Genomic DNA, 23842 nt, shown 5'->3' with positions numbered 1-23842 from the left:
TGGATGTGAAGCTCAGCACCCATTTTGTTCTCAGAGTTGCAACAGCCTGTTATGGCAGACACCCACTGTGCTCTCTCATTAAGATTTTACTTTGTTTGTTTCTATTTGTTGTTGTTTTCTGGAGTCTATAATAGAAGTAAATTTAGACTGAAATATATTTTTCTTTAGATGCTTCCATTGAGCTGGTCGAAGATGAGATGAAATTATTGGTTGAATAATGCATTGTTCATCAAGGACAAGATCCAAATCTATGGTGTCCTTCCTCTTCTTTCTCTCTTGTTTTATTATGTAGATGTATTACATAGCACCAAAAAGCCCCAACTGAGGTCAAGACTCCATTGTGCCAGTCACAGTACAAACATATAGTGAGACAACCCCTCTCCCGAAGAGAGAGAGTCGGAAATTGAAAAGTGGAAAAGGGGGAAGCAGTAGCACAGAGAATTGGAATGACTTGCCTGAAGTCATACCATAGGTCTGTCACAGAGTCAGGTCACTTGACTACTACTCCAGTGCCTTCCCTAAAAGGCCACACTGCTTCTCAACACCAATTGCAGTGTTTCGATGACTCCAGTGGGCGTTAGATCAGGATCCCAATGTATTATTGGACCAATCGCATATGGCTAGCTTTGGAAGTAGTTAATAATTGAATTATGGGGTGGGGGTGGGGGGGAATGTCAAGTCATGTATTAGGTAAGTAAAGGCATTTTTCACTGACTACATAATTCAACTAATAGCACATGACCAGCTCTGTTACTCAGAATGCACCTTAGCATTTTAGAAAATAAATACTTAAAATTAGCTGAATGATTAGCTTCAGCAAATTCTATCAGAGAGTCAGACAAGAAGTTACCAAGTAGAGCGTTAACCTGGAGTGGCTACAATCTTTAGTTGTCTTTTTAACAAATCATCATGGCCTCATTATTCCCTAGTTATTCCCTATCAAGTCTAGGCATCACAGTGTTCACTGTGTGCCCATTTTATGTCATTATCAAAGGCAAAATGGCAACCGTTTCGTGGTGGAGTCTCTAGACAAATGGTTAATGGTGATTGGCTAGAATTCCCCGGATAAACCCTTAAATAGTTAAGAACCCATATAACTCATTGAAACCCATATAGTCTGATGATTTGTAATGAGTTTTTTCTTATTTTCACCACTTGAAAGTATTGGAACAGCTCAGCAGTCATCCCAGATATATAAACCGTTATTGGAATGTGCGTAATTTATAATCTTTGCTTTTATATCTTTTTATTCATTTTAATTTCCTCTGCCTTTTATTTCAGTCCTTACATGCACACAGTTTTCTAGTTGTTCACCTTCCAAGGAGCTAAGATCAAGACACTTGAAGTCAGCCAAGTATCTGTTTAGGAAAATAGAATAACAACATGCTTTAAAGCCTACTGATAGAAACTTATGCAGAGAGAGACCATGCCTCTTACTAGCTAATCTAACAGCTAGTCTCTATTTATGGAAAAAGTGGATTAGGCACCATTTAAAAAATATACCACTTTATCGTATTATTTCCTATGCTTAGAATATCATAATGAATACAATCAAAAATGTATAATGTCGTTCTCTGAATAAGAACTATGTAAAAATGGCATCTTATCCCCAAGAGCTGCTCTCTTTGTACGTCTAGTCCTAGCTGCTGACTTTAAGGATAAAATTATTACTTTTAATGCCGCTTATTCCTGTGGCCGGTGCAGCTAAGAGAGAAAAAGTGAGCTAGGGCTGTGTGTCATTAACAGAATTATTTTCTAAAGGTGGGATTTTCCCAAACCCTACTGAATTGGAATGAGAATTGTGTGCCTGATGTCTTTTGGCTCCTTTGGAAGTCCCAGCCTGAATTTCAATTGTGTGGCCAAATTTGGCCCACAATCTTACCTAAAAAAAAACACAGTGAAGAAATTGGGATTGTGGAGATGACCCTGGTGGCAGAAGGTGTCCGGAACCCTTTTTTACGGAGGTGTTGATTACAACTCCATAGTGAATGCTGAGTTCTGTTATGCACAGGGATTCAACCTCTTTGTTATGCATGAAAAATACAACATATCCTCTCCAAACTTAGAGCATTCATTCTTCGAGTACAGAAAGAATTTTCTGAGAATAGGGCAAGTAAATACATTAATTATTTTGAGTTCAGTTCAATTCAAAAACTCGTCTACACCTTCAGTCCTCTGGCACAGTAGAACTCCGTACAATAAGGGTAAAGCTCATCTACACAAGAGATGCTTTCCTGGGGATCGGCCCAAGACTGGCGTGAACTCCCCGAGGAACTAATGACCATCACAAACCTCACGCTCTAAGTGCAAGGCACTTTTGTTTGCCTTCTCTAACTTGAACACAGAAACACTGGTGTATGTATATTATTAATTTTTTTTCCAAAACAAGACTCCACTGCACATGCTTCTGTCCCTGTTGAGAGGATGAGAGAACAAACATGTGACAGATGTTAGTCACCTTCCTTAATGTGCACTACTGGAAGACTTCTGGATGCTATGGTCATGAGCATCGTGCAAGAACTTATAGAAAATAGATGAGAACACTCTTAATCAATAAGGTGACAATCAGTTAAGGACCAAGTTCACTAGTTCACATTGCCTGCTTTGTGATATTCTGGCAGTACAAAACACCACCCTTCATGAAAAATCAGTTGAATCTTATCTGAGATCACAAACACTAAAATACCTTAATGAGTGAGACAGTTATTGAATGCCATCACTACAAGGCAGAGTTAGGGTTATTAGAGTTTCTTAACTGTATTTCCATATCTTAGCGTATTTGGATTTCTTTTAAGTGAAACCTTAATTCTAAATCTCCTGGGTTTGTAATATTTGGTTTTAGGGTAATTTCACCATTCCAACAATGCTTTTTTACCCTTAGGTTACTAATATGTAGTCTCAACCTTAACTCTTTCTTGACTTTTTGTTTATCTGTTTCTTTCTCTTGCAATTATTACGAGTGGTGGTGATGATGATGATGATGAAGAAAGAAAGAATTCATCTTGACTCTCAGGTCCCAGGCTAAGTGTGCAGGGCCAGCAGTTAGCTGTTATTCAGTGAGAGTTCCATGCGAGTTTCTGAGGTGACAATGTGGCCATCTGACAATTAGGAAACAGTGTATCTGAAAAGGCCACAGACAGGTGCTGAAGCCAGACCTGCAACAGAGATGCCTTCAAGGGTTTGGTTGCTGCTTCTTAGCTGCCGCATGGCTTTCATTTGTAGTTTCTTTTATCGAGCACAGTTTTTAAATGAGGATGGTTGCTTCACTTTGAGGATGTACAAATGACTTGCCCTCACCTGTCAAGCATGATCCTTGTATTTTACCGGGCCCATTATGAACGCAATCTTTCTGTCGAAAATTTGCATACCTTCTTTCTTGAAAAGTAATGACAGCAATTTCTTTCCCTGCGCTCACTTTCCGAGTGTCTCATTTAACAGCACCTGTGAAACCGACAGGCACAGAGATGAGAAGTGAAAGAGAGCAGTTGATTAAATCATCATCAAGTCGGGCCTCAGAAAGTCAATTCTGCTTCCCGTCTGCAATGATATCCTTTTATCTTAAAGTAATGAGCTATGGCACTTTTGCATCGGGTAATGCGATAAGTTCTATTAGCATGTTCCATTTGCTTCACAAGCAAGGGCAAGTCATTTCAGCAAGCTCATATCACTGCAATCAAAGCAATTGGCTTCACAGGCAGAGAAGAAAGAGGAAGGGCTCACGGTGATTTTTATGGATCACAACACAGTGGAAAAAATAGACTCTTGTATTATTTTAACCCATAACATGCTTTGCTTTTTGTCCATCAGCACAGCTTGCTTTCATTAGCCGGTACAGCATATGGAAGAATCAGATGCTAGACAGAACCATTGGTCTAAGTTTGGGATGGATGAAAAAGGGACCTTTCTGGATAGAGCACTATTAAGCACTGATTGCAGCTGACACTGATTAGTTCAATTCTTTGTGATTAACCTATTTTTAGAGTATTGATGCATCTTATTGTTGTTACTTGTTTGTTAAACATTGAAAGAGTGCTCATTGCTGTAGAGGGATGCAAAATAAAGACAGTCCCTGCTCCAAAGTGCTTTCTGGCTAAAAGACAGTCCTAAAGAAGCAAAGATGCACTGGGAGCCCCAGAAAATGGAATAATAGGGAGTAATTTTTATTTCAGACTTGGTGAACTGGGACAAGGAAGTTATTGCATCAGCTTCAGAAGAGAATGGCTTGTGGGTTCATTTTACAGAATGGCTGGGGTTGGAATTTTCAAAATGGATTGTGGGAGCAAGGTGCCAGCTCCTATGGGGTGACCAGTGGGATTTGGGGGCCTGACTCATGCAGGCTCCTTAGGAAATGCCACCCTGAATTCTTTGTGCCATCATTACTCGTTGGGTATGGCTTCTCTAAGGGCCAATTAATCTTTCACTGATGTCAGTGGGAGTCTTTCCATTTACTTCAGAGGGAGTTGGATCAGGCCCTAAACATCTTTGACGGAAATGCAACAAAGGGTAGCCATGGTGGGAGACAGTTAAGGGGAAAAGTAAACAGCACTCTTTCTGCAGTAACCTACTCCCTCTTTCTCCCGATCCCCTGAAACAAAAAGGATAGAAAAAAAATACGGTGTCTCAGAGGGTGTATCAGGGGCATGATACCTCTGGGGTGGGGTGGCTTTTATACATCACCCCTTACTCAGTGCTGTGCCTAAAGGAACCATCTAGCTATAGACCATTCCCGTTCTCTTAGGGTGAAATTCACCCCTGTGCGGATGGCCAGAAGAAAGCCTGTGCGCCACTTAAGTTCCGCTTTAACCTTCAAAGTAGAGCAAAGTGATCCTGGAATCAAAACAGAGCTTAAGTGGATCTCCATGGGAACATGTACCTCATGCTTGCCCTCTGCACCAGGTGAATTCCGTCCCGTGTCTAACTAAACCACTGTATTCAGTACTTTTAAAGTTATGGCTACTGAGCACCATTTGCAAAGGATACACACATATACCTGGAAGGCTTGTGCCTTCTAGCTTGTAAAAGATCTGATGAAGGAAAGATGGACCAAAGCTAGTACAATTCAAGACAAAGAGTGGAACAGTCGTACAGAAGAAAGGGACATCATCAATAGGTGGACAAATTACTGCTCTGATCTATATAAGCACCAGACAAATAGAGATCCTGGTGTCCTAGACAGCCTAGACTCAACAGAGGAGGATGACTTTCCAATACTACATGAAGAAGTGGAGACAGCTGTGAAATCACTCAAGAACAGAAAGGCTACAGGTATTGACAACATCCCAGTTGAACTGATGAAATTTGGAAGAGAAATAGTAATAGATGGTACTTCACAAGATCTGGCAGACCGGTGAGTGGCCCTCCATGTGGACACAGTCACTAATCATCACTTTGCCAAAGAAAAGCAACCTGCAATTTTGTCAAAATTACCAGACCATAAGCTTAATTAGCCATCCCAGCGAAGTGATGTTGAAAGTCAGATTGAACAGAGTGAAGCCACAAGCAGAGGATATCATCACTGAAGAACAGGCTGGCTTTTGTGTGGGAAGAAGTACCAGAGAGCAGATTTTCAACCTTCGTGTTCTATGTGAGAAGTACTTACAATACCAGCAGGACATCTACCACATCTTTGTTGACTTCAAGAAGGAGTTTAACAGAGTATAGAACAAAGCTCTCTGGGCAACCATGACAAAGTACAATGTTGGTCGTAACCTTATTCTTGCCATTAAACAACTGTATGCCAAGGCCAGCATAGCAGTTTTCATCAATGACACAACAGGAGCGTGGTTTCACACCACCACTGGAGTCCGGCAAGGCTGCTCTCTTTTGCCCACACTGTCAACATCTACTTGGAGGGCATAATGACTGATGCCCTAGAAGATTACATATGCACAGTCAGCACTGGGGGATGAACAATCTCAAATCTTCAGTTCACTGATGACATTGTCAGCTGGCAGGCAGTGAAATGAACTTGCCAACCTTGTGAAACGATTGGATGAAACCGCTGCAAAATACAGCATGGAAATCAGTGCAGAGAAAACAAAGCTGATGACAAACAAATGTGATGGGATCAGCTCACATATCACTGTCAGTGGACAAGAGCTGGAGACAGTGAAACAGTTCAAGTATTTGGGGGCAATCATCACTGATGAAGGATCCAAGGCAGAAATTCTGGCAAGAACTGTGCAAACGGCAGCAGCAGTGGCAAAGTTAAAGCCAATTTGGAGGAATAAGAACATCTCCCTGGAATCCAAATTCAAACTGCTGCATGCACTGGTCATCTCCATGTTTCTGTATGCGTGGAGACATGGACCCTTACGGCAGAACTTGAATGGAAAATACAGGTAGTAGAGATGAGGTACTTCCGTAAAATCTTGGGCATCTCCTTCTTCAGCTATGTCACTAGTGAAGAGGTCTGCAACATCATCACCCAATGCGGTGGGTCATAGGAAGACCTCCTGACGACGGTGAAGAAGCGCAAGCTGAAGTGGTATGGCTGTATAACAAGATCATCCTCCAAGGGACAGTACAGGGGAAGAGAAGAAGAGGTAGACAGAAGAAGAGATGGACTGACAACATAAAAGAGTGGACAGGAATGGACTTCACAGAGACTCAAGCACTGACACACAATCGTCAGGGGTGGAGACAATTGGTTGATTCTCATCAGTGATGGTGCCCCAATGACCAATGCGATTATGAAGTGATGATGATGATGACATGTATGTGTACACACACACATGCATGCGCCAGATTGACCTACTTTATTTATGTTTTCTTTCTTGTGGATAGTAATAAACTGTATTTGGATTTTTTGGCTTTGATATTCAAACTGTAATTGTCTTAATTAGACTGCTGATCCGACTTATTTGTTGTGCACAACTGTTGAGGAGCCTGAAAGAGCAATTAATTGTGTCATTTTTCAACTAGGGATGGGTGGGAGGACTTCAAACAACTTATGGTTGAAAATGGTCCTAGGTTTTCAACATTTTTTTCCTAAGGGGCCAAAATAATTTTGAGTTCCAAAAATAGTACCTTTCATCAGCGCAGAGATGGTTTTGATAAAATAGAAACCAGAAAAGAGGCCAACATTGGGAATTCTTTGTTCAAACTTTGGTGGTTTGGATAAAACAGAACCTATAGCTGAATAACCCATGACGTTAGTTTTGCAAAAACAAACCCTAAACCTCCTCAGCCCACCTGTACCTTAAAGACCGACTTTACAAGAAATCGATGTTAATTGCTTTGGAGAATGTAACATGAACTAATTTGCAGTTCACTACATCTAAGATTCTACGGCCAGGAGCACCATGCTGAATGCTCCTGGCAGGTAAAGCCAGAGACAGGAAAGAAAGTCAAAGCTCACCCTTGGCTTCTTCGTGAGTCTCATTGTCTCCATTGAATCAATTAGAAAATTGCCTGTGTAGTCCGTCTCTGTCTCCTTTCATCTCGAAGATGTTTTTTTCTTGGAAGCAGAGGTCTAAGTGTGTAGCTAAAATATAATCCCTCTGCCCTTTTCCGAGGCTCACGGTTTGTCACTGGTGGATAGATGGACAAGAATATTGCTTATGTCCGTGTGAGTCAGAGGTGAAAGTAACATAAAAACGGGGGCCCGGCTCAGGGCCCCTGGAAGTGGTGGGGCCTCAGACAGAAGGGGCAGGGCTGGGGGTCAGCCTCGCCACCAGCCCTTCCGCACTGCCTGGCCCGCACTGCCTGGAGCTCCAGCGGCAATTTAAAGAGCCTGGGGCTCTGGCTGCTGCCATGGTAGCGGGGGCAGCGGTCGGGAGCCCTGGGCCCTTTTAAATCACCGGGCCCCAGGGCAGCTGCTCCTTTTCCCCCTCTCTCCTCTCTGCGGCCCTGCGGGGGGCAAAAGGGGTGGCAGTGTTAAAGCACTGCAGTGGCTATGTACGGGCCCATGCCAGGGGCCACTTCTTACCAGTACACCATACCGGCCTACTTTCACCTCTGGTGTGAACATGGTTGCAGCTTGGGTTTTTCCTCATTTTCTTCAGATTTCTTTTCAGCAGACAGTTGAGTAGCATATCTGACTTGTTTGGTAGCAATGATAAATGGATTCAAGATACGAAATAGCTGTTCCAGCAAAGTCCATGGAGGGAAATGTAGAACAATGTCCTCGTCGGTGTCATTGTACATGATATATTCAATGACTGCCACTTTCTGCACAAGAGTGTATTCAATCAGTGAGGTACATAGAATTCCATAGTGGGGCTTCAGCCTGAATGAGCTGCTGAGAAGGCTCAGACCTTCACTCAGCTTGATTTGCACCAGCTCTCTCAAGCTATTAAAATGGGCCCAAATTATAGTTATAACATGATAGGATGACTGATTTCTGAAAAGTGGAATTGGGACAGCTTTCACTGTGCAGGAACTGGAAAAGGTTGTAACCTTTACTGTCCACAACTAGCGTTGTGCTGCCTTCTTTGGACTAACTCTCAGCTGTCTAGCCTTCCTCTTCAAAACGCAGCAACGATGATTAAACCCCAACGTTGAGACAGAGAACTCTTCTATTTTTCAGGTACATACTCTCACTTGTTGGAGCAGATGAATTAACTGGGTCTGGAATTATATTTATGCAGCAAAAAGGACAGATGGAGAGCAGCGTATCTTATGATCATGACCTGTCCTGATAACTTTTTCCCCTGGAACACAAAGGGGAACAATACGTTTTTTTGGTCAGTTTAGAACTCTTGCAAACTGGATGTTGCTTCCTCACTTCAGAGGGCTTCTAGAAACACAGATTTGCAGGGGTGGCTGCATGCATATAAACGCAGGTTCATGGGTATCAGGATGCAATTCATAGTGTAGTGCTGTTCAAGCATGATGGTCTCAGTGCGTAGTTGCAAAAGTACTGCAAAATGAGTCTTAAATCCTAGTCCCTTGACATGGGGACTGTGAAGCCACATAATAAAGGTGCCCATTTTGAAAAAGCTGATACTGGTCTGATGATATTACTACTGTATTTTTGAGGAGTGCTGATAATGTGCTCTGTATATAGAGAAATCAGGAGTGATCTTGCATTTTCAATATGTATCATAAGTAAATACAACATGTTGATAGAAATAAAGCTCCGTTTGGTCACCTGTGAGTGGAGTTGAATGTTGAGGGAGTGAGACTGGCATATCAAAAAGACCAGAAGAACAGCCATTCTAGGAAAGGCCAATGGTCCATCTAGCTCAGTATCCTGTCTCTGACACTTGTCTTAGGGCTAGTTTGGAGACCTGTAGTTCCCCTGTGAACATTGTAACCGGGTTCCTCCTACCCAGCACGAGACTGTGAAAACGTTAGTCATGTCCAACGCTGCTTTCTTTGAGGGGCCCAAAGAGCTAAATTATTCAGAAGACTCACCATATTGTGTGTTGTGTTTGTTTGAAAACCTGGCTGTAAGTGTCATCACAGGGGCTGATAGGTGCTGAGCACTTCTGAAAATCTGGTACCTATTTAGGTCCCTGAGCGTTGGGTTTGGTTTGGTTTGGGCTTTTTTTTGTTTTTGTTTTTTTAATAATGCGGCCCAGTGGTTGTTGCTGAACACTTAAAAATGTGGCCATGAGCTCTTTAGAAAATATGGTCATAAGTGCCAGCAGCCATAACTTGTGTTCAGCGCGTGCACAGGAAGCAACGCGCTCATAAGAATCAGGGAAAAGAGCTGTGTATTGTTCAATTGTAATATTTGTCTGCAGGCTCATTGGCCTGCTTTTCTGAGGTGCTGAGCACCCGCGACACCCAGTGAGGCCCAGTGAGAGCGATGGTTGCTCAACCCCTCTGAAAAGCAGGCCATGATAGCTCTGAATGACTGTATCTGCTGGACCCAAATCTCGAGATTATCTGAATGCAGCACATGCGTCGGGCTCAGGTTATTGAGAGACGCAATATGCATAGGACTGGAATCTGTACATTATCCCCACATAGTATGTGCACAGAGTGTAATTCGCCCCTGTGCAAATGGCTTTGCTTAAGTCCCAGAATAGGGACTTGCATGGTGCACAAGTTGTGTGCTAGCTCTTTGCACAGGGGCATAGTTCATCGACAGTAAATGCATGTATGAAGCTCTTTGTTGGAAGTTTACTGACTATAGTAAATTGGTTCAAAAGTCTGATGTCTATGCAACACAATATTTTAGTTTTATATATATATAAAACACCACTTGCAAAAGCACTGGTTGAAAGAACAAAGCCCTTTTTGAATTAGAGGTTCGTGGAGATGAAACATCGAGTTACTATGCTCCATTAACTGCCCACTCCTATATCAACAACAAAAATCCAAATTGGTATTTGATATATTTAATATTGGGCTGAGAATCTTGTTTGCTCTCCCTCGCACCTGTGAAAGCCCTTTGATTTCACCCAGTAGAATTTGTCTCGTCAGGTAAGATTTCCTTCTGGAGCAACTCTTGACAGTTGCGTTATAGGTGTCAGAAGATAAGGCTATGCAAGGGAGGTATTGACAGGTCATTAGTCGTGGCTGTGTAACACAGTGCGTTCGCATGAACTTGATTATTAATGCAGCAATATCTTCGTAGGTAACTGAATCAGGACTCAAGCTGCTAAAGACTGTATAGTATGGTGAGCTGAGATCAAGATTACACAATTCTATTTTTGTGCAATTCTCTTGTACCTTCTGTCTGACCATCGCAAGTACTTAACGCACATCAGTGCATTTTAGTTTTGTTGTACCCTTGTGAAGTAGGCAGATTTTTTCATTTGTAAAATGAGAATAAAAATATGGAGGCATTGAACAATTTAGCCCTAAGTTTTCAAAAGTGGCCTCTAATTTTAGGAGGTGATTAACTATAGACATTCAAGATTTGCTTTTCAGAGGTTCTGAGCACCTGCAGCTCCAGCTGAAGTAAATGGGAACTGCGGGTACTTCAGAATCTCTGGAAGAAGGCACCAGAAATGGAAACATGCAAATCCTTTAACCACCTTTGAAAATTTGGGCCGAAGTGACTTATTCAACAGCACACAGTGAGCGTGTTCAGATCCAGGAAGAGAATACAGTTCCCCAACTTCCAATTCTCAGCCTTAGCAACAAACCTATTCTTCTTCCTCTTAATGTCTTGATCAATGTTTCTATTCAAATAAATGGCTCTGTTCTTTTTCATGAAAGGTGGGGGATCCTGTATCTTTTATCCTCGAGGAGAAGCCCATTTAGCATTACAATACAGCACACTCTGGGCCAGAAACACACATGTGTGAAATGAAAATTTAAACTCAACACAGAATGTAAATCCTCTTCCATCTCCCGCTCTTTTTTCCCTCCCTTTCTTTCATCAAACTTGCCAATAACATTCTGCTATTGAAACAGCCCTACAGGACTGTGGGTCTCTTTCCCTCGCTCCTTCTCAACAAAACCTCTTTATGAGTAAAATAGATGCCTTGTGCATGCAGGACTCCTGGCATTTTACAAACTGTATGAGGAGCCAGGCTAGGCAAACGTTAGGAGCTGTTTGCTGAGTGCATTTATTGCCTTTGCATAATTTATGAGCTGTAGGGGTTTGACCATCATTCGTCTCTGCCAGAGGCTGGCACTCAGGGCTCTTGAGGATGGAGCTGTAAATTGGCTGGTGCGCTCCTGCTGAGCTCACGGCAAAGTCCTCAGGTTAGTATGGGAATTTAATACCAGGAATGGAGCGGTTTTCTCAGAGCGCCATGTGGGCCCCAGCACAGCAGAGGCTTTTTTGGCAGACGGCGTGACTGGCCGAATCGCGAAGCTGTCAGTCGCCGGGCATGTTGTGAAGGGAGCCTGAGCATTTTTAATCAGCTTGGCACCCATGTTGCTTCCATAATGGACAGCAGTAGGTCTCAGTCCTTCGCCATATGTTTAACTCTGGAGACAAGGTGCTTCTGGATATAGCAGTAATTATTTGATGCAGAACTAAGCGGACCTTGAAATTAGAACTGGACTGTCGGAAGGCAGGAAGCTTAACACTTTGATGGAAATAAGCGTTCCCACGGATGTTGCTCCCCGAGCTTTCTCTGCAGCATCTCTGAAATGTAGGCAAACATTGTGCTGGGAAATTCAGAGGTCATTGATTACTTTGCCAACTTGAAGTTGTAAGAGATTGTGATGGGGGGGAAACAACAACCTTCCTCTCCCTGGAAAAAAACAAATTAAAAAAAACAAAACCAATCTCTCTCCAAACCTGTGAACCAGGGAGAAATCCCTTAAACTCCAACAGGAGGGGAGGCATTTAAAACGATTTGTTGCTGTTGTCAATTCACAACATCCATTTTTGTGCTTTCTCCTTTTGGTTTATGACACTGAAAAAAACAGTGGAGGAGGCGGCAGTGTGGGTCAATGGTTAGGTTCTATCCTCAGCTCTGGCTATTTGAGTGATCTCGCCTAAGTCATTTTCCCCTCCCTGCTCCCTTCTCTGTGCCTCAGTGTCTCCACTGTAAAATGGGGATAATGATACTTACTTTGTAATGAAAAATACTGTATGTTTTGGCATATATGCAAATCTAGGGCATATCTGGCTAACTTTGCACAAGGGATAATTATATGGAACTCAGTGGAACTTCTTATGCACATAAGTGATTGCAGGATCAAAGTCTCAGGATGGGCGCAAGTTGAAAGGGGGAAAAAACATGTTTGCTGTCTCCTAGTATATGTCCCTCTCTCTAGTATAAAAATATCAAATGTTACTTTTGTTAATACTCCCCTCTCTCACACACACACTCACATGCACAGCAGGCATGCACACCAAACAAACAAACCAACACACCTCCTACCTTGCTCTTTGTTTCAGGTTAAGTTCTGATATAAAACTCTGTCTCATCTACCTGATCTATCTGATCTTTTTTTTTTTTTAATATTATTCCAGTCACCAAAGTATCCAGGTGCAAACTAGAGTTAGTTAAATCATTTTTAATGAATAATTTGTTCAGTGAATTTCACCTCTGTTCCTATTTGGGAATTATCTGCAGGCAGATGGCAGTTTTCTCTAATTTATCCATTATTTGAAATTATTTGCCCGATAATATCTATGAATAATTCTGAGTCAACGTTTGGTCATGAGTAGAGTGGTGCAGAGAAGGTAAACCAGGTGCTCCCATTTACTGTCTCCCAGAAAAGAATTAGGAGAACTCTAAGAGAGTGAAAAGACAAAAATTTTTACAGTTACGTTAGTTAGGAAAAATGTGTAAGGAACGTAACTCCTCATGATTCAGGGCACGAAGGCCCAGATCCTTAAAGATTATTTTGGTGACTTAATTGTGCATTGTGGCAGTCTTACTCTTTCTTTGAAGCATCTGCTACTAGCCACTCTAAGAGACAGGATAGTAGAGCAGTAGTCTGAGTTGATAAGGCAATTCCTATGTCCCTATTTTCACTGACTCTAAGAACATCAATAGTTCAGGTAAGATTTGAACTTCTGGTTTCTTATGAATACTGATTCCCCACTTGAATATTATATATTATTATATTCCCACACTATTTCTAGCTGTGGTATTATTTGTGATATTTAAAAATTGAACAACTGGAAGAGATGTTTTGCGAGATACACCAGTGTGGTAATCAGTAATGTACAGTACACGTGTTTACGTGTCCTCATCAGTCCCGGTATAGGAGTCCAGAACATCTCACCGAATAGAGCCTTGATATAACATGTTGTCAGTTCCATTTCACTTTGTCTTGAGTCATCTGAATTTTTCAGTGAATCATCTGTGAGCAATGGCACCAAAGCAAGCCATCTACAGTAATAATGGCGTAAAATGGTAGACTTGTCCTGTGTTGTCTAAACTGTTTCCATGTCCTGCCATTGACAAAACCTTTGCAGCTGATCTGTTGGGAGGCAGAATGATACCTGCTTTTCATCAGATAAAGGAAGCAGCTCATATTTTTTCCTGCCCTGTGATTTAATTTTGGCTTCTAACTGTCCCTGTTGCAACACCAGCTTCCTTGAATGTAAATTATCCTGACTGGGGGAATAGGGCATATATTGCAAATGACTTTTGTTGAATCATAGTAGTATTGTAATGGAAACAAAAATACAAGTGTGGTGTCTTTAACTGCAAATTCTGTTTGCAAGGCGGTGGGGGGGAAATCCTTGTTATATAATAATTGTTTCTTTCCAAAGGAATTGGAATTGCAGCCTCATGGACTATGTGTGTTTCACTCATATCTTTTATCTCTGTTTTGTTTTGGAAAGGTTTCTCTTATCCATGTTTATTTTTCTTCTTTTTCCATTTCAGTGTGACAGTGACAGTGATCAAGAAGAGAAGGTAAGCTGGGGAGCACTTGCAACCTGTACTGTTCAATGTCATCATAGGCACAGAGAACATCTTGTTGGATTCACTTCTATTTTGCAGTTGCTTATATACATTTTATTTTAGGACCTGATCCAATGCCCACTCTAGTCAATGGAAAGACTCTCATTGACTTCAATGGGTTTTAGATCAGACACTTTGGAAAAACTTTTCTAGACCATGAATTAGAGGCTCCACCTCCCATTCTGTAACATATTGGTAACGTAATTTACATGTGTAGCTTATGAATGCTGCGTTGACCACTGGCCCTTTGTATAGCTGCACTTACCTTTTGGAAACACGAACATGTCATGAACGCAAGGGGACATATTTGCAAAGATCCACATGTGAACTTTTAAATAGGTTGTTTATCCACACTGTTGTCTGGTTTGCATGTGCACATGCAAGGTTCTGCCAGCTCTCTGGGTTCATACATTTATTTTTGAGAGTGCCTCCATAGAAACAACATTTGGAAGCTGGACCCTTAGGCAGATCAATAGATTTTCTTTGTAAAGGGCTAATGATTCTACCCTAAGAATCTTGGGACGAGGTGTGTGTGGGAGGAAGTTGTGCTGTTAAAAATGTTAGGGAAGCACTGATTGATAAAGCTATTGTTGTTCATGATGCTAGTAACTGTAATAGTTGCATCAATGTATTTTCATATGTCTGATTTTTTTCCTTTGATGTGAACAAACCTCTGTATAACGTTCTTGCCTGTCAAAACAAATGATCACAATGGGGAAAAAGGGTTTTAAAATGTCATCTCTAGGTTGAATTCTGCTAGTCTTGTGTGTGTGACGGCCCTTAAGGGATGACCCCAAACCTTTTTCTTTGTCAGTTTAACTGCTTTCTACTCTTCTTTTCTTTGCTGGGTACATTTGGGGAAGAATGTGGGGATGTGTGCTCCATGTGACTCCCTCACATTATTTAGAGGACAGTGACTAGGTTCTGTGAACATGACTCCAAGTAGACCAAGAAGAAGGAAGATGATGTGCTTTACAGTGACACCATTGTGTATCTCCACTGACACATCAGAAAAGAATCTAAGCATGTTGTGAAACGCACAAGGAGACGACAGACTTCAAGGGCTCAAATTCAGTAAAGTTAATCAGTGATGTCTTTGTATAGGAGGAAGAAAAGGAAAACTCTCTCCCTGTGCCTTCAGCTGCCAACTCTTTGGCTCTCAGCTTTTGATATCTTCCCAAACAGGGAATTTGGTTCTTCTGTGGTTTTCATAATCATTTGTTAACTATGTTAAGATATACTATTTACTTTGGTTTGTGGCATTTAACTCCATTAGTGATTTCCCCTCCATAGGAAAACTAATCACTGGAGTATATCAGAGAATGACAACAGAGATGTGTGGTTTTATTGGGTTTTTCTTACACAGAATATTAACCTGCATCTTTAGATATGAACTTCTAATGCATGACTATTAAATTCCCCCCATATAATGATTATTCATTTTCAGAATAGTCCTTATGTGGGGGAAGATGATAAAATGAGCACAGTACCTATGTTTATGGCATCTAGCACCATAAATGTATTTCCTTTCACTCCTATAGTTGCAGAGCTAACCTCTGCCAGTTTTCCTGGTGCTTTTCTCTTACAGCAGTTTTGTGTATAAAGGCAAACTGGGCAGCTTTTAGGGACATGGGTATTGCCAATTAAGGGATATTTCTTCATTACAATACTGGAAAGAGGCCCAAAATGGCACCTCTCACTGAATGTCCCAGGACTGGTGCAGAGAAAGTTTGAAATCCAAATCTGGATCTGAACTTGACAATTGATGTCTTGTCAAAGGGATGAGATTAAGCTCCGATCCAAATGTTCCTGGTGATTGAGGGCACTTCAGATCCCAGAACCAAATTCAGCTCTGAATTTTGTAGCTGAGACCCAATTCTGAAAGAGACCTGCTAAACCTGGTGTATTTTTCGAGCCTACACTGGCAGCCTAGGCAGAGATCTGAGGGCCTTGTTCTGCTGTTAATTTGAATTCGGCATACGTAGCCTGTTATAAAATGCAAGACATCATCATTTGAGCAGGTCAAGCATATTCAGATGAAGACAAATGGTGCTTATTTGATTTCCTTAAAATCAGGAAATGAAAAAAGTGCTCTCTGGAGAAATCATGTTCTGTCTGACTTAGATGATAGACCAAGGCATGTACCCCAGATAAGAACAGGCACTTGTCTTGCGGTTTTTATCTCTGAAGGACGGTGAGGACTGTCAGCTCGCTGACATGTGCATTATCCATGTCATTTTAAACAAAGTGACCTGTAGAAAAGTGCACTCAGCCGTGACATGATAATGGGCTGCTGGATGACAGGTAAAATACACACTATAAAGGAGGCTGTGCATTATTCCTTTGTTTAACTGACAAGTAGAAACGTCCTTCCTTCAGACAGGCAGGATCTTTTAGATCTCTTTCAGTAGGACCCCTGAAGATTTTGAATCCTTGTTTAAAATAAAATAAAGATTTTTTTTTAATAGACCAAAAATTTCTATGAGCAAAACGTGCAGGGACAACAGAGGGTACTTCACAAGGGCCTCCCCCTGCAATGTGCTGACCATCTCCTGGGTGGAGCTAGCATCTTCAGTTCTCATGGAAGACAACTCTTGTGGAGTTGAGGAGACTTTAGCATCTTGTAGCATTAGAGCTTTGAACCAAACCTCTTGCACCCATTGGAAGAGCATGGATGTCAGCTTTGAGACACGGAGTTGCTGTGGTTGTGCAATAATTGTCAAATCGGCCCTGGGTGGCCCTACTTTAACGTGTTCTGGTGAGTCTACAACTGTTCTACTCGTGACACAAGTTAACATTTCTGTGAGAAGGCATGTGAGTCGAGGTAGGAAATTGCCTCTCAGTGGGAGCTGCAGTCTTCCATTACAAAAGCTCGTGCTCTGCAGCATGTTTCTTTACATGGATCCAGCATTGGCCAAGAAGACACGTTAGGGGGAGAGGATTTTGGTTCACTTTGGGGTTCTTGGGACAGATCTATGCTGGTCTCTGTTGCTTACAGGAAATGTGTGCCCTCTGGCGAGTAGAGACGATGTGATGGCGCGTGTGTGTGTGTTGGGAGCAATGACTTACAGCGTGCTAGTGTAAAGAGGTTCTGTGAGCCTGGGTTAGAGTCAAAAATAGCAGGTCAATATAGTGCTTACTGTACAATGGAGTGAAGGAAGTTTAAAGGCTGGGAAACTCAAACGTGGCCACAAATACCACAGTGAAGAAAAGGAACCCAGGGAAGAATAGGGGGAATGGGAGGCAGATACCCATCAGGCTGGGGAGAAAAAGGACTGGTGGTAGAGTGGAAGTGCTGTACCTTAGGCTATCAGTATCCTCTTTCCCCATTTGAAGATGTATCTAGCTCTGTAAATCGCTGATGAAGTTTGATCTCTATTAGGAGATGGCTGTGCCTCCAGTTCTCCTGTCCCAGCTTTTAACTGGAAGCTGCCAGAAACCAGAGTCACTTTCTTTCTCTGTATCTGCCCTAGTCTGAGACATGTAATCCAGAAGTTTCTCTGGAAGAAGAAACCAGGATATTTAATAGGGAAAAGACACATCCCCTGCTTAGTGCTGCTGTAGCGAAGGCTTGTGTCTGTCTCTCACTTTTAAAGCACAAGTTTCTGGACTGTATAGATATATGCTCCTTGTGATACATAAGGTCTCAGATCACAGCACTCTGAGTGTGCTTTCTGTTCTCCTGTTATAAATCTTTGAGAGCGGGTCATGTGCATGTGCATGCATTTGTTTGGTGGAGTCACACCAGAATCTGAATCACTAATGCTTAAAGAGATGGCAGTTGATATCGCTTAATGTCCGGGGATCTCTTCAGCAAATACCACTGAGGATTCTTATTGAACCAAAAAAGCATGGATCTCATGAGACTTCTGGATTTTCCCCATTAAAAGGCCTGTCAGTCTCTTAGTCTGTGCAGATCTGCAAAGCTGGTGATCTAAAATGAGGGCAAGCTGTTGCACAATGACATATTTAAGATCAACTATGTTTTCCTCTGATATCAAGATTTAAAATTATACACGTGGTCATTAATAGAGGAAACGCTGTCAGTGCAAATTCATTTATTTTCTGTAAATAAAGGGAGCATTCTGGTTGATGAAAAGACATGTTAATGGCTTAGAGTCACTAAATTAAGGACCCAACTAGTGTTTTTTCTACCTTCCGTATCACACTTCCTCACAACTACTGTATTTAATTGGGCTGCTTTAGAAACTAAGGGCCATATTTGAGGTCTTTTTAACTTTTTTGACTTAGACCTGACTTGGGAAATCGTCTCATTGGCCATGGGGGGTTTCATTGCAGAGTATAACATGTTACTTAAGCTAGACTTTGGAAGGAAAAGGTCTGCATCTCCAGGATTTTTATCTAAGGTGTATATGGAAAATGTGAAATGCCCAATAAATAAAAATCATCATAACTAACAATTTAATTCTGTATATAGCCCAGTGATAACCAACTAGTTGTTTTATGTTGCTGTTCCTGAATCATGCTAACCTGAATTCTGTGTGGGGCAGGTATTTCAGAATCTAGCTGATTGCCCATGATGGTTATGATCCAAGGTTCAGTGAAAACCATGTTTCCATTGATTTAAATGGGATTTAGAATGGATCTTGTGTAGGGCGGCTGGGTGGGAAAGAGGTTAACCTGTCTAAAGAAAAATATCAGCTAAATGTGTGTAATCTCCCTGTGGAAAGTGAAATACATAGGATCAAGACAAGAGTAAAAAAAAGGGATCTACTCCCTGGCCAATTCAGGACTGAATGCTTTTATGTACTTTATAAAGCCTACTCTTGCATTGGTGCTTTACTTGTCAGACTTCAGTATTTCTCTCTAGAGCCCCATTGTAGGCACCATGGGAGCTGTGAAAAATCCTTTGCAGAATGTTGTTTGTATGTCAGAATGTTTTTAATGATAAAGTTAACACATTTGATTACTTATAAAACAGCTGCGAACATAAGAGTATGGTGTGAGAGATTATAAACCACAGCATGATCAATCATATACATTATATATATACTTTTAAATTGCATGTATAAAATTGTGTAAAATATTTGCGTAGTATGTGTGCATATAGCATATTTTGAAGATGCTGCTGCTAAATTTTCATGTTTGCAGATATATTCTAATATATGTAATATACTACTTCATTTGGTAATTAAATGTTCCATGTTTGCAGTATTCCCCATTCTAAGTGCAGAACAAAGAATATTGATAAAGTTGAATGCAGAGTACAAGCTGCTTATTTTAATGAAACCCACCGTGTAATATAGATTTCTTATTACTATTGTCCCTTTCTCTCCCCCTCTCAGCCCCTGTCTCTCTTTCTCTATAATAGTATTTAGATAGGAATGGAGAATCAGTTGGAGGTAAGAAATGGTCTGAAACTTTGCTCAAATGGTATCGTTACTGAGATTCAGAGAATAACTTGATTTCCTCATTGTGTTTCATTTTCACACACCTCTGCACTTCCTTGTTCCAGCATGGAAGTGCCATGATTCAGCACAACCAGAAGTTCTGCTTTTAGAGTTATTTCTGGCCCAACTGGAAATCTCCTAAGAGTCTTATAAAATTCCTAGCTCACTGTTGCAGATCCAAGAGATCTGGGTGGTAATAAGCATCAAAAGTATATTATGGTTATCAGAATTTGGGAATGGGCCCACTCTGAAACCTGTAGTGCCCCATAATAAATTCAGATCCTAACCAAACTTTGTGGCAAGTTCCCTGACTCCATAATGGGCCAATTTCTCTTTCCCTACAAAACCCTCCTCGAGACCTGAGCTTTGTTACCAGTCACCTCTCTCTGATCCTAACTAAATCCATTCTCACCTCTAACCCTACTAGGATTTGCCCATCCCTGATGCTGTTCTTTTGTGGTGTTCCTCCTTCTCCTGGACATGGATAGAACACAATAACTCAATCTACCTTTTAAAAAAAAGGGGGAGGGGGGATCTGCTTTAAATAAATAAATAAAGACCAAGCTAATTAACTGCTTGGCACTTGGCTTCCTTATGCAGGAGCTGTTGCCAGTAACAAAAGCACCATTACAAACGGATTAAATAGTGTTGAAATTGCATTACACCCATCTTGTACATTACAGATAGCTGCATTCATAAAAGAGGGATATTCTCTTTCATCCTCAGGTTGGCAGTTGCTAAATTTTTGCCAGCTATAGCGGGAGACTTGGAAACCAAATGAAGGTTGGGCTCGTTTTTTTTTTTTCCCTTTAGCAAAAAAAAAGAAATGAAGCTTTCTGAGTGTAGCACTTGAATGAAGATCAATCACACTTGTATGACCACCATTACCATAGTATCTGGGCTTCTCTTACCTTATGTATGCACCTAAGGGCCCCTATCTCAGTTTGGGCCTTTAAGTGCTACTGGAATGTAAATAATACATAATAATTATGCCTCCTAAGTCCATGCATGGAAGGAATCCTCTGCACCTGTATCTTTCCCCTGTTACAAGCAAGAGGGTATCAGCTGCTTTCTTTTCACCGGCCTACCCTACAGATCCAGAGACACTTGTGTGGCAGCTGGGCTGGCTAATGGGAGGAATGGGTGGGGTATGCACATGATCACACCTCCAGCCCAGCAGGAAACCCTCAGAAATGACAGTATAGACTCAGGTGGTATTTGTTTTTTCAGAGTGTCCCTCTGCGCCATGGAAATCACAGGTGCAGCTTTAGAGAAGGGATTTGCTGGTAGTGCAGAGCCAATTGAGTTACGCTGCCATAGAGCTGGTGAAGACTTTTGATGTGGATCATGCTGGTCTCCTGGGATTCTCTGAGCACCCATCGATAGCCCCCACAGCTTTTTTTTTTTTTTTTGGTGAGAAGGCAAAGCCTATTCTCTGATAGGGAGCTCCATGAGGGAATCCTGGTGAAGTTGTCCTCCCCTCAAACCACAGCTTTTGCTGTGGTAGGGGAAAATCAGGGACATAGTGACTGAAAAATACTTGGTATTAAACAGGCCTGTTAAAGTAACCTAGGGTATGTCCACACAGCACAAAAAAACAAAACAAGGTAGCGAGTGTCAGAGCATGGGCTAGCAGGTTCACATGAACCTGCTTAATTGGCTTAATGGTGAAATCTTAGCGGATCTTAAACATAAAAAAGAAGCTTACAAGAAGTGGAAGGTTGGACATATGACCAGGGAAGAGTATAAAAATATTGCTCGGGCATGTAGGAATGTTATCAGGAGGGCCAAATCGCACCTGGAGCTGCAGCTAGCCAGAGATGTCAAGAGTAACAAGAAGGGTTTCTTCAGGTATGTTGGCAACAAGAAGAAAGCCAAGGAATGTGTGGGCCCCTTACTGAATGAGGGAGGCAAACTAGTGACAGAGGATGTGGAAAAAGCTAATGTACTCAATGCTTTTTTTGCCTCTGTTTTCACTAACAAGGTTAGCTCCCAGACTGCTACGCTGGGCATCACAAAATGGGGAAGAGATGGACAGCCCTCTGTGGAGATAGAGGTGGTTAGGGACTATTTAGAAAAGCTGGACGTGCACAAGTCCATGGGGCCGGACGAGTTGCATCCGAGAGTGCTGAAGGAACTGGCGGCTGTGATTGCAGAGCCATTGGCCATTATCTTTGAAAACTCGTGGCGAACCGGGGAAGTCCCGGATGACTGGAAAAAGGCTAATGTAGTGCCAATCTTTAAAAAAGGGAAGAAGGAGGATCCTGGGAACTACAGGCCAGTCAGCCTCACTTCAGTCCCTGGAAAAATCATGGAGCAGGTCCTCAAAGAATCAATCCTGAAGCACTTGTATGAGAGGAAAGTGATCAGGAACAGCCAGCATGGATTCACCAAGGGAAGGTCATGCCTGACTAATCTAATCGCCTTCTGTGATGAGATTACTGGTTCTGTGGATGAAGGGAAAGCAGTGGATGTATTGTTTCTTGACTTTAGCAAAGCTTTTGACACGGTCTCCCACAGTATTCTTGTCAGCAAGTTAAGGAAGTATGGGCTGGATGAATGCACTACAAGGTGGGTAGAAAGCTGGCTAGATTGTCGGGCTCAACGGGTAGTTATCAATGGCTCCATGTCTAGTTGGCAGCCGGTATCAAGTGGAGTGCCCCAAGGGTCGGTCCTGGGGCCGGTTTTGTTCAATATCTTCATAAATGATCTGGAGGATGGTGTGGATTGCACTCTCAGCAAATTTGCGGATGATACTAAACTGGGAGGAGTGGTAGATACGCTGGAGGGGACGGATAGGATAAAGAAGGACCTAGACAAATTGGAGGATTGGGCCAAAAGAAATCTGATGAGGTTCAATAAGGATAAGTGCAGGGTCCTGCACTTAGGACGGAAGAACCCAATGCACAGCTACAGACTAGGGACCGAATGGCTAGGCAGCAGTTCTGCGGAAAAGGACCTAGGGGTGACAGTGGACGAGAAGCTGGATATGAGTCAGCAGTGTGCCCTTGTTGCCAAGAAGGCCAATGGCATTTTGGGATGCATAAGTAGGGGCATAGCGAGCAGATCGAGGGACGTGATCGTTCCCCTCTATTCGACATTGGTGAGGCCTCATCTGGAGTACTGTGTCCAGTTTTGGGCCCCACACTACAAGAAGGATGTGGATAAATTGGAGAGAGTCCAGCGAAGGGCAACAAAAATGATTAGGGGTCTGGAACACATGAGTTATGAGGAGAGGCTGAGGGAGCTGGGATTGTTTAGCCTGCAGAAGAGAAGAATGAGGGGGGATTTGATAGCTGCTTTCAACTACCTGAAAGGGGGTTCCAAAGAGGATGGCTCTAGGCTGTTCTCAATGGTATCAGATGACAGAACGAGGAGTAATGGTCTCAAGCTGCAGTGGGGGAGGTTTAGATTGGATATTAGGAAAAACTTTTTCACTAAGAGGGTGGTGAAACACTGGAATGCGTTACCTAGGGAGGTGGTAGAATCTCCTTCCTTAGAGGTTTTTAAGGTCAGGCTTGACAAAGCCCTGGCTGGGATGATTTAACTGGGAATTGGTCCTGCTTCGAGCAGGGGGTTGGACTAGATGACCTTCTGGGGTCCCTTCCAACCCTTATATTCTATGATTCTATGATTCTATGATGAGGCTAAAAAGAGCAGTGTAGATGTTCCTGCTCAGGCTGGAGCCTGGGCTCTGAGACCCTGGCCAGGTTTCAGAACCTGAGCTCCAACCTGAGGACGAACATCTCCGCTGCTGTTTTTAGCTGCATCGCAACAAGCCCAAATCAGTTGACCCTGGCTCTGGCACTCACTTCCACAGGGTTGTTTTCGCTGTGTAGAGGTACCCCTAGAGATCAGGACCCAACGTGGTAACTTCTTCTGAAAATGTGGCCACTTACTTTAGTACCTAAGTGAGAACTGAGCTCTTGAAAATGGGGTTCTGGTTGTGGGTACTGAGCACTTTTGACAATCAGGCCCTGTATGACTTGCCCAAGGTCACAGGGTTAGCCATTGGCAGAACCATCAACAGAATCCCATTCTAAGCACTAGGGGACACTTCCTTGTTGTTGGATGCTAATGTCCTATCACCTAGCATGCTTTATTTCAGATGGGGTAGGATATTATTCTGTGACTCTTGCCGCAAAGCTG

General features: G+C 42.3%; 1 protein-coding gene across 8 annotated transcripts in view; it reads left to right on the top strand.

The window, feature by feature from the left end:
* AUTS2 (activator of transcription and developmental regulator AUTS2) overlaps positions 1 to 23842 on the top strand; it is a 986895-nt gene that overhangs the window by 683033 nt on the left and 280020 nt on the right. For all 8 annotated transcript variants that reach the window (XM_048823809.2, XM_048823812.2, XM_048823810.2 and 5 more), the window contains one exon: positions 14205 to 14234. In XM_048823809.2, the coding sequence (XP_048679766.2) occupies positions 14205 to 14234 (30 nt within the window). The remainder of the gene's footprint in view (positions 1 to 14204; positions 14235 to 23842) is intronic.

The sequence above is a fragment of the Caretta caretta genome, chromosome 17 (genome assembly GCF_965140235.1).
Source record: "Caretta caretta isolate rCarCar2 chromosome 17, rCarCar1.hap1, whole genome shotgun sequence".
NCBI classification, from domain to species: Eukaryota; Metazoa; Chordata; order Testudines; family Cheloniidae; genus Caretta; species Caretta caretta.
This window is presented reverse-complemented; position numbering and strand designations above follow the sequence as displayed.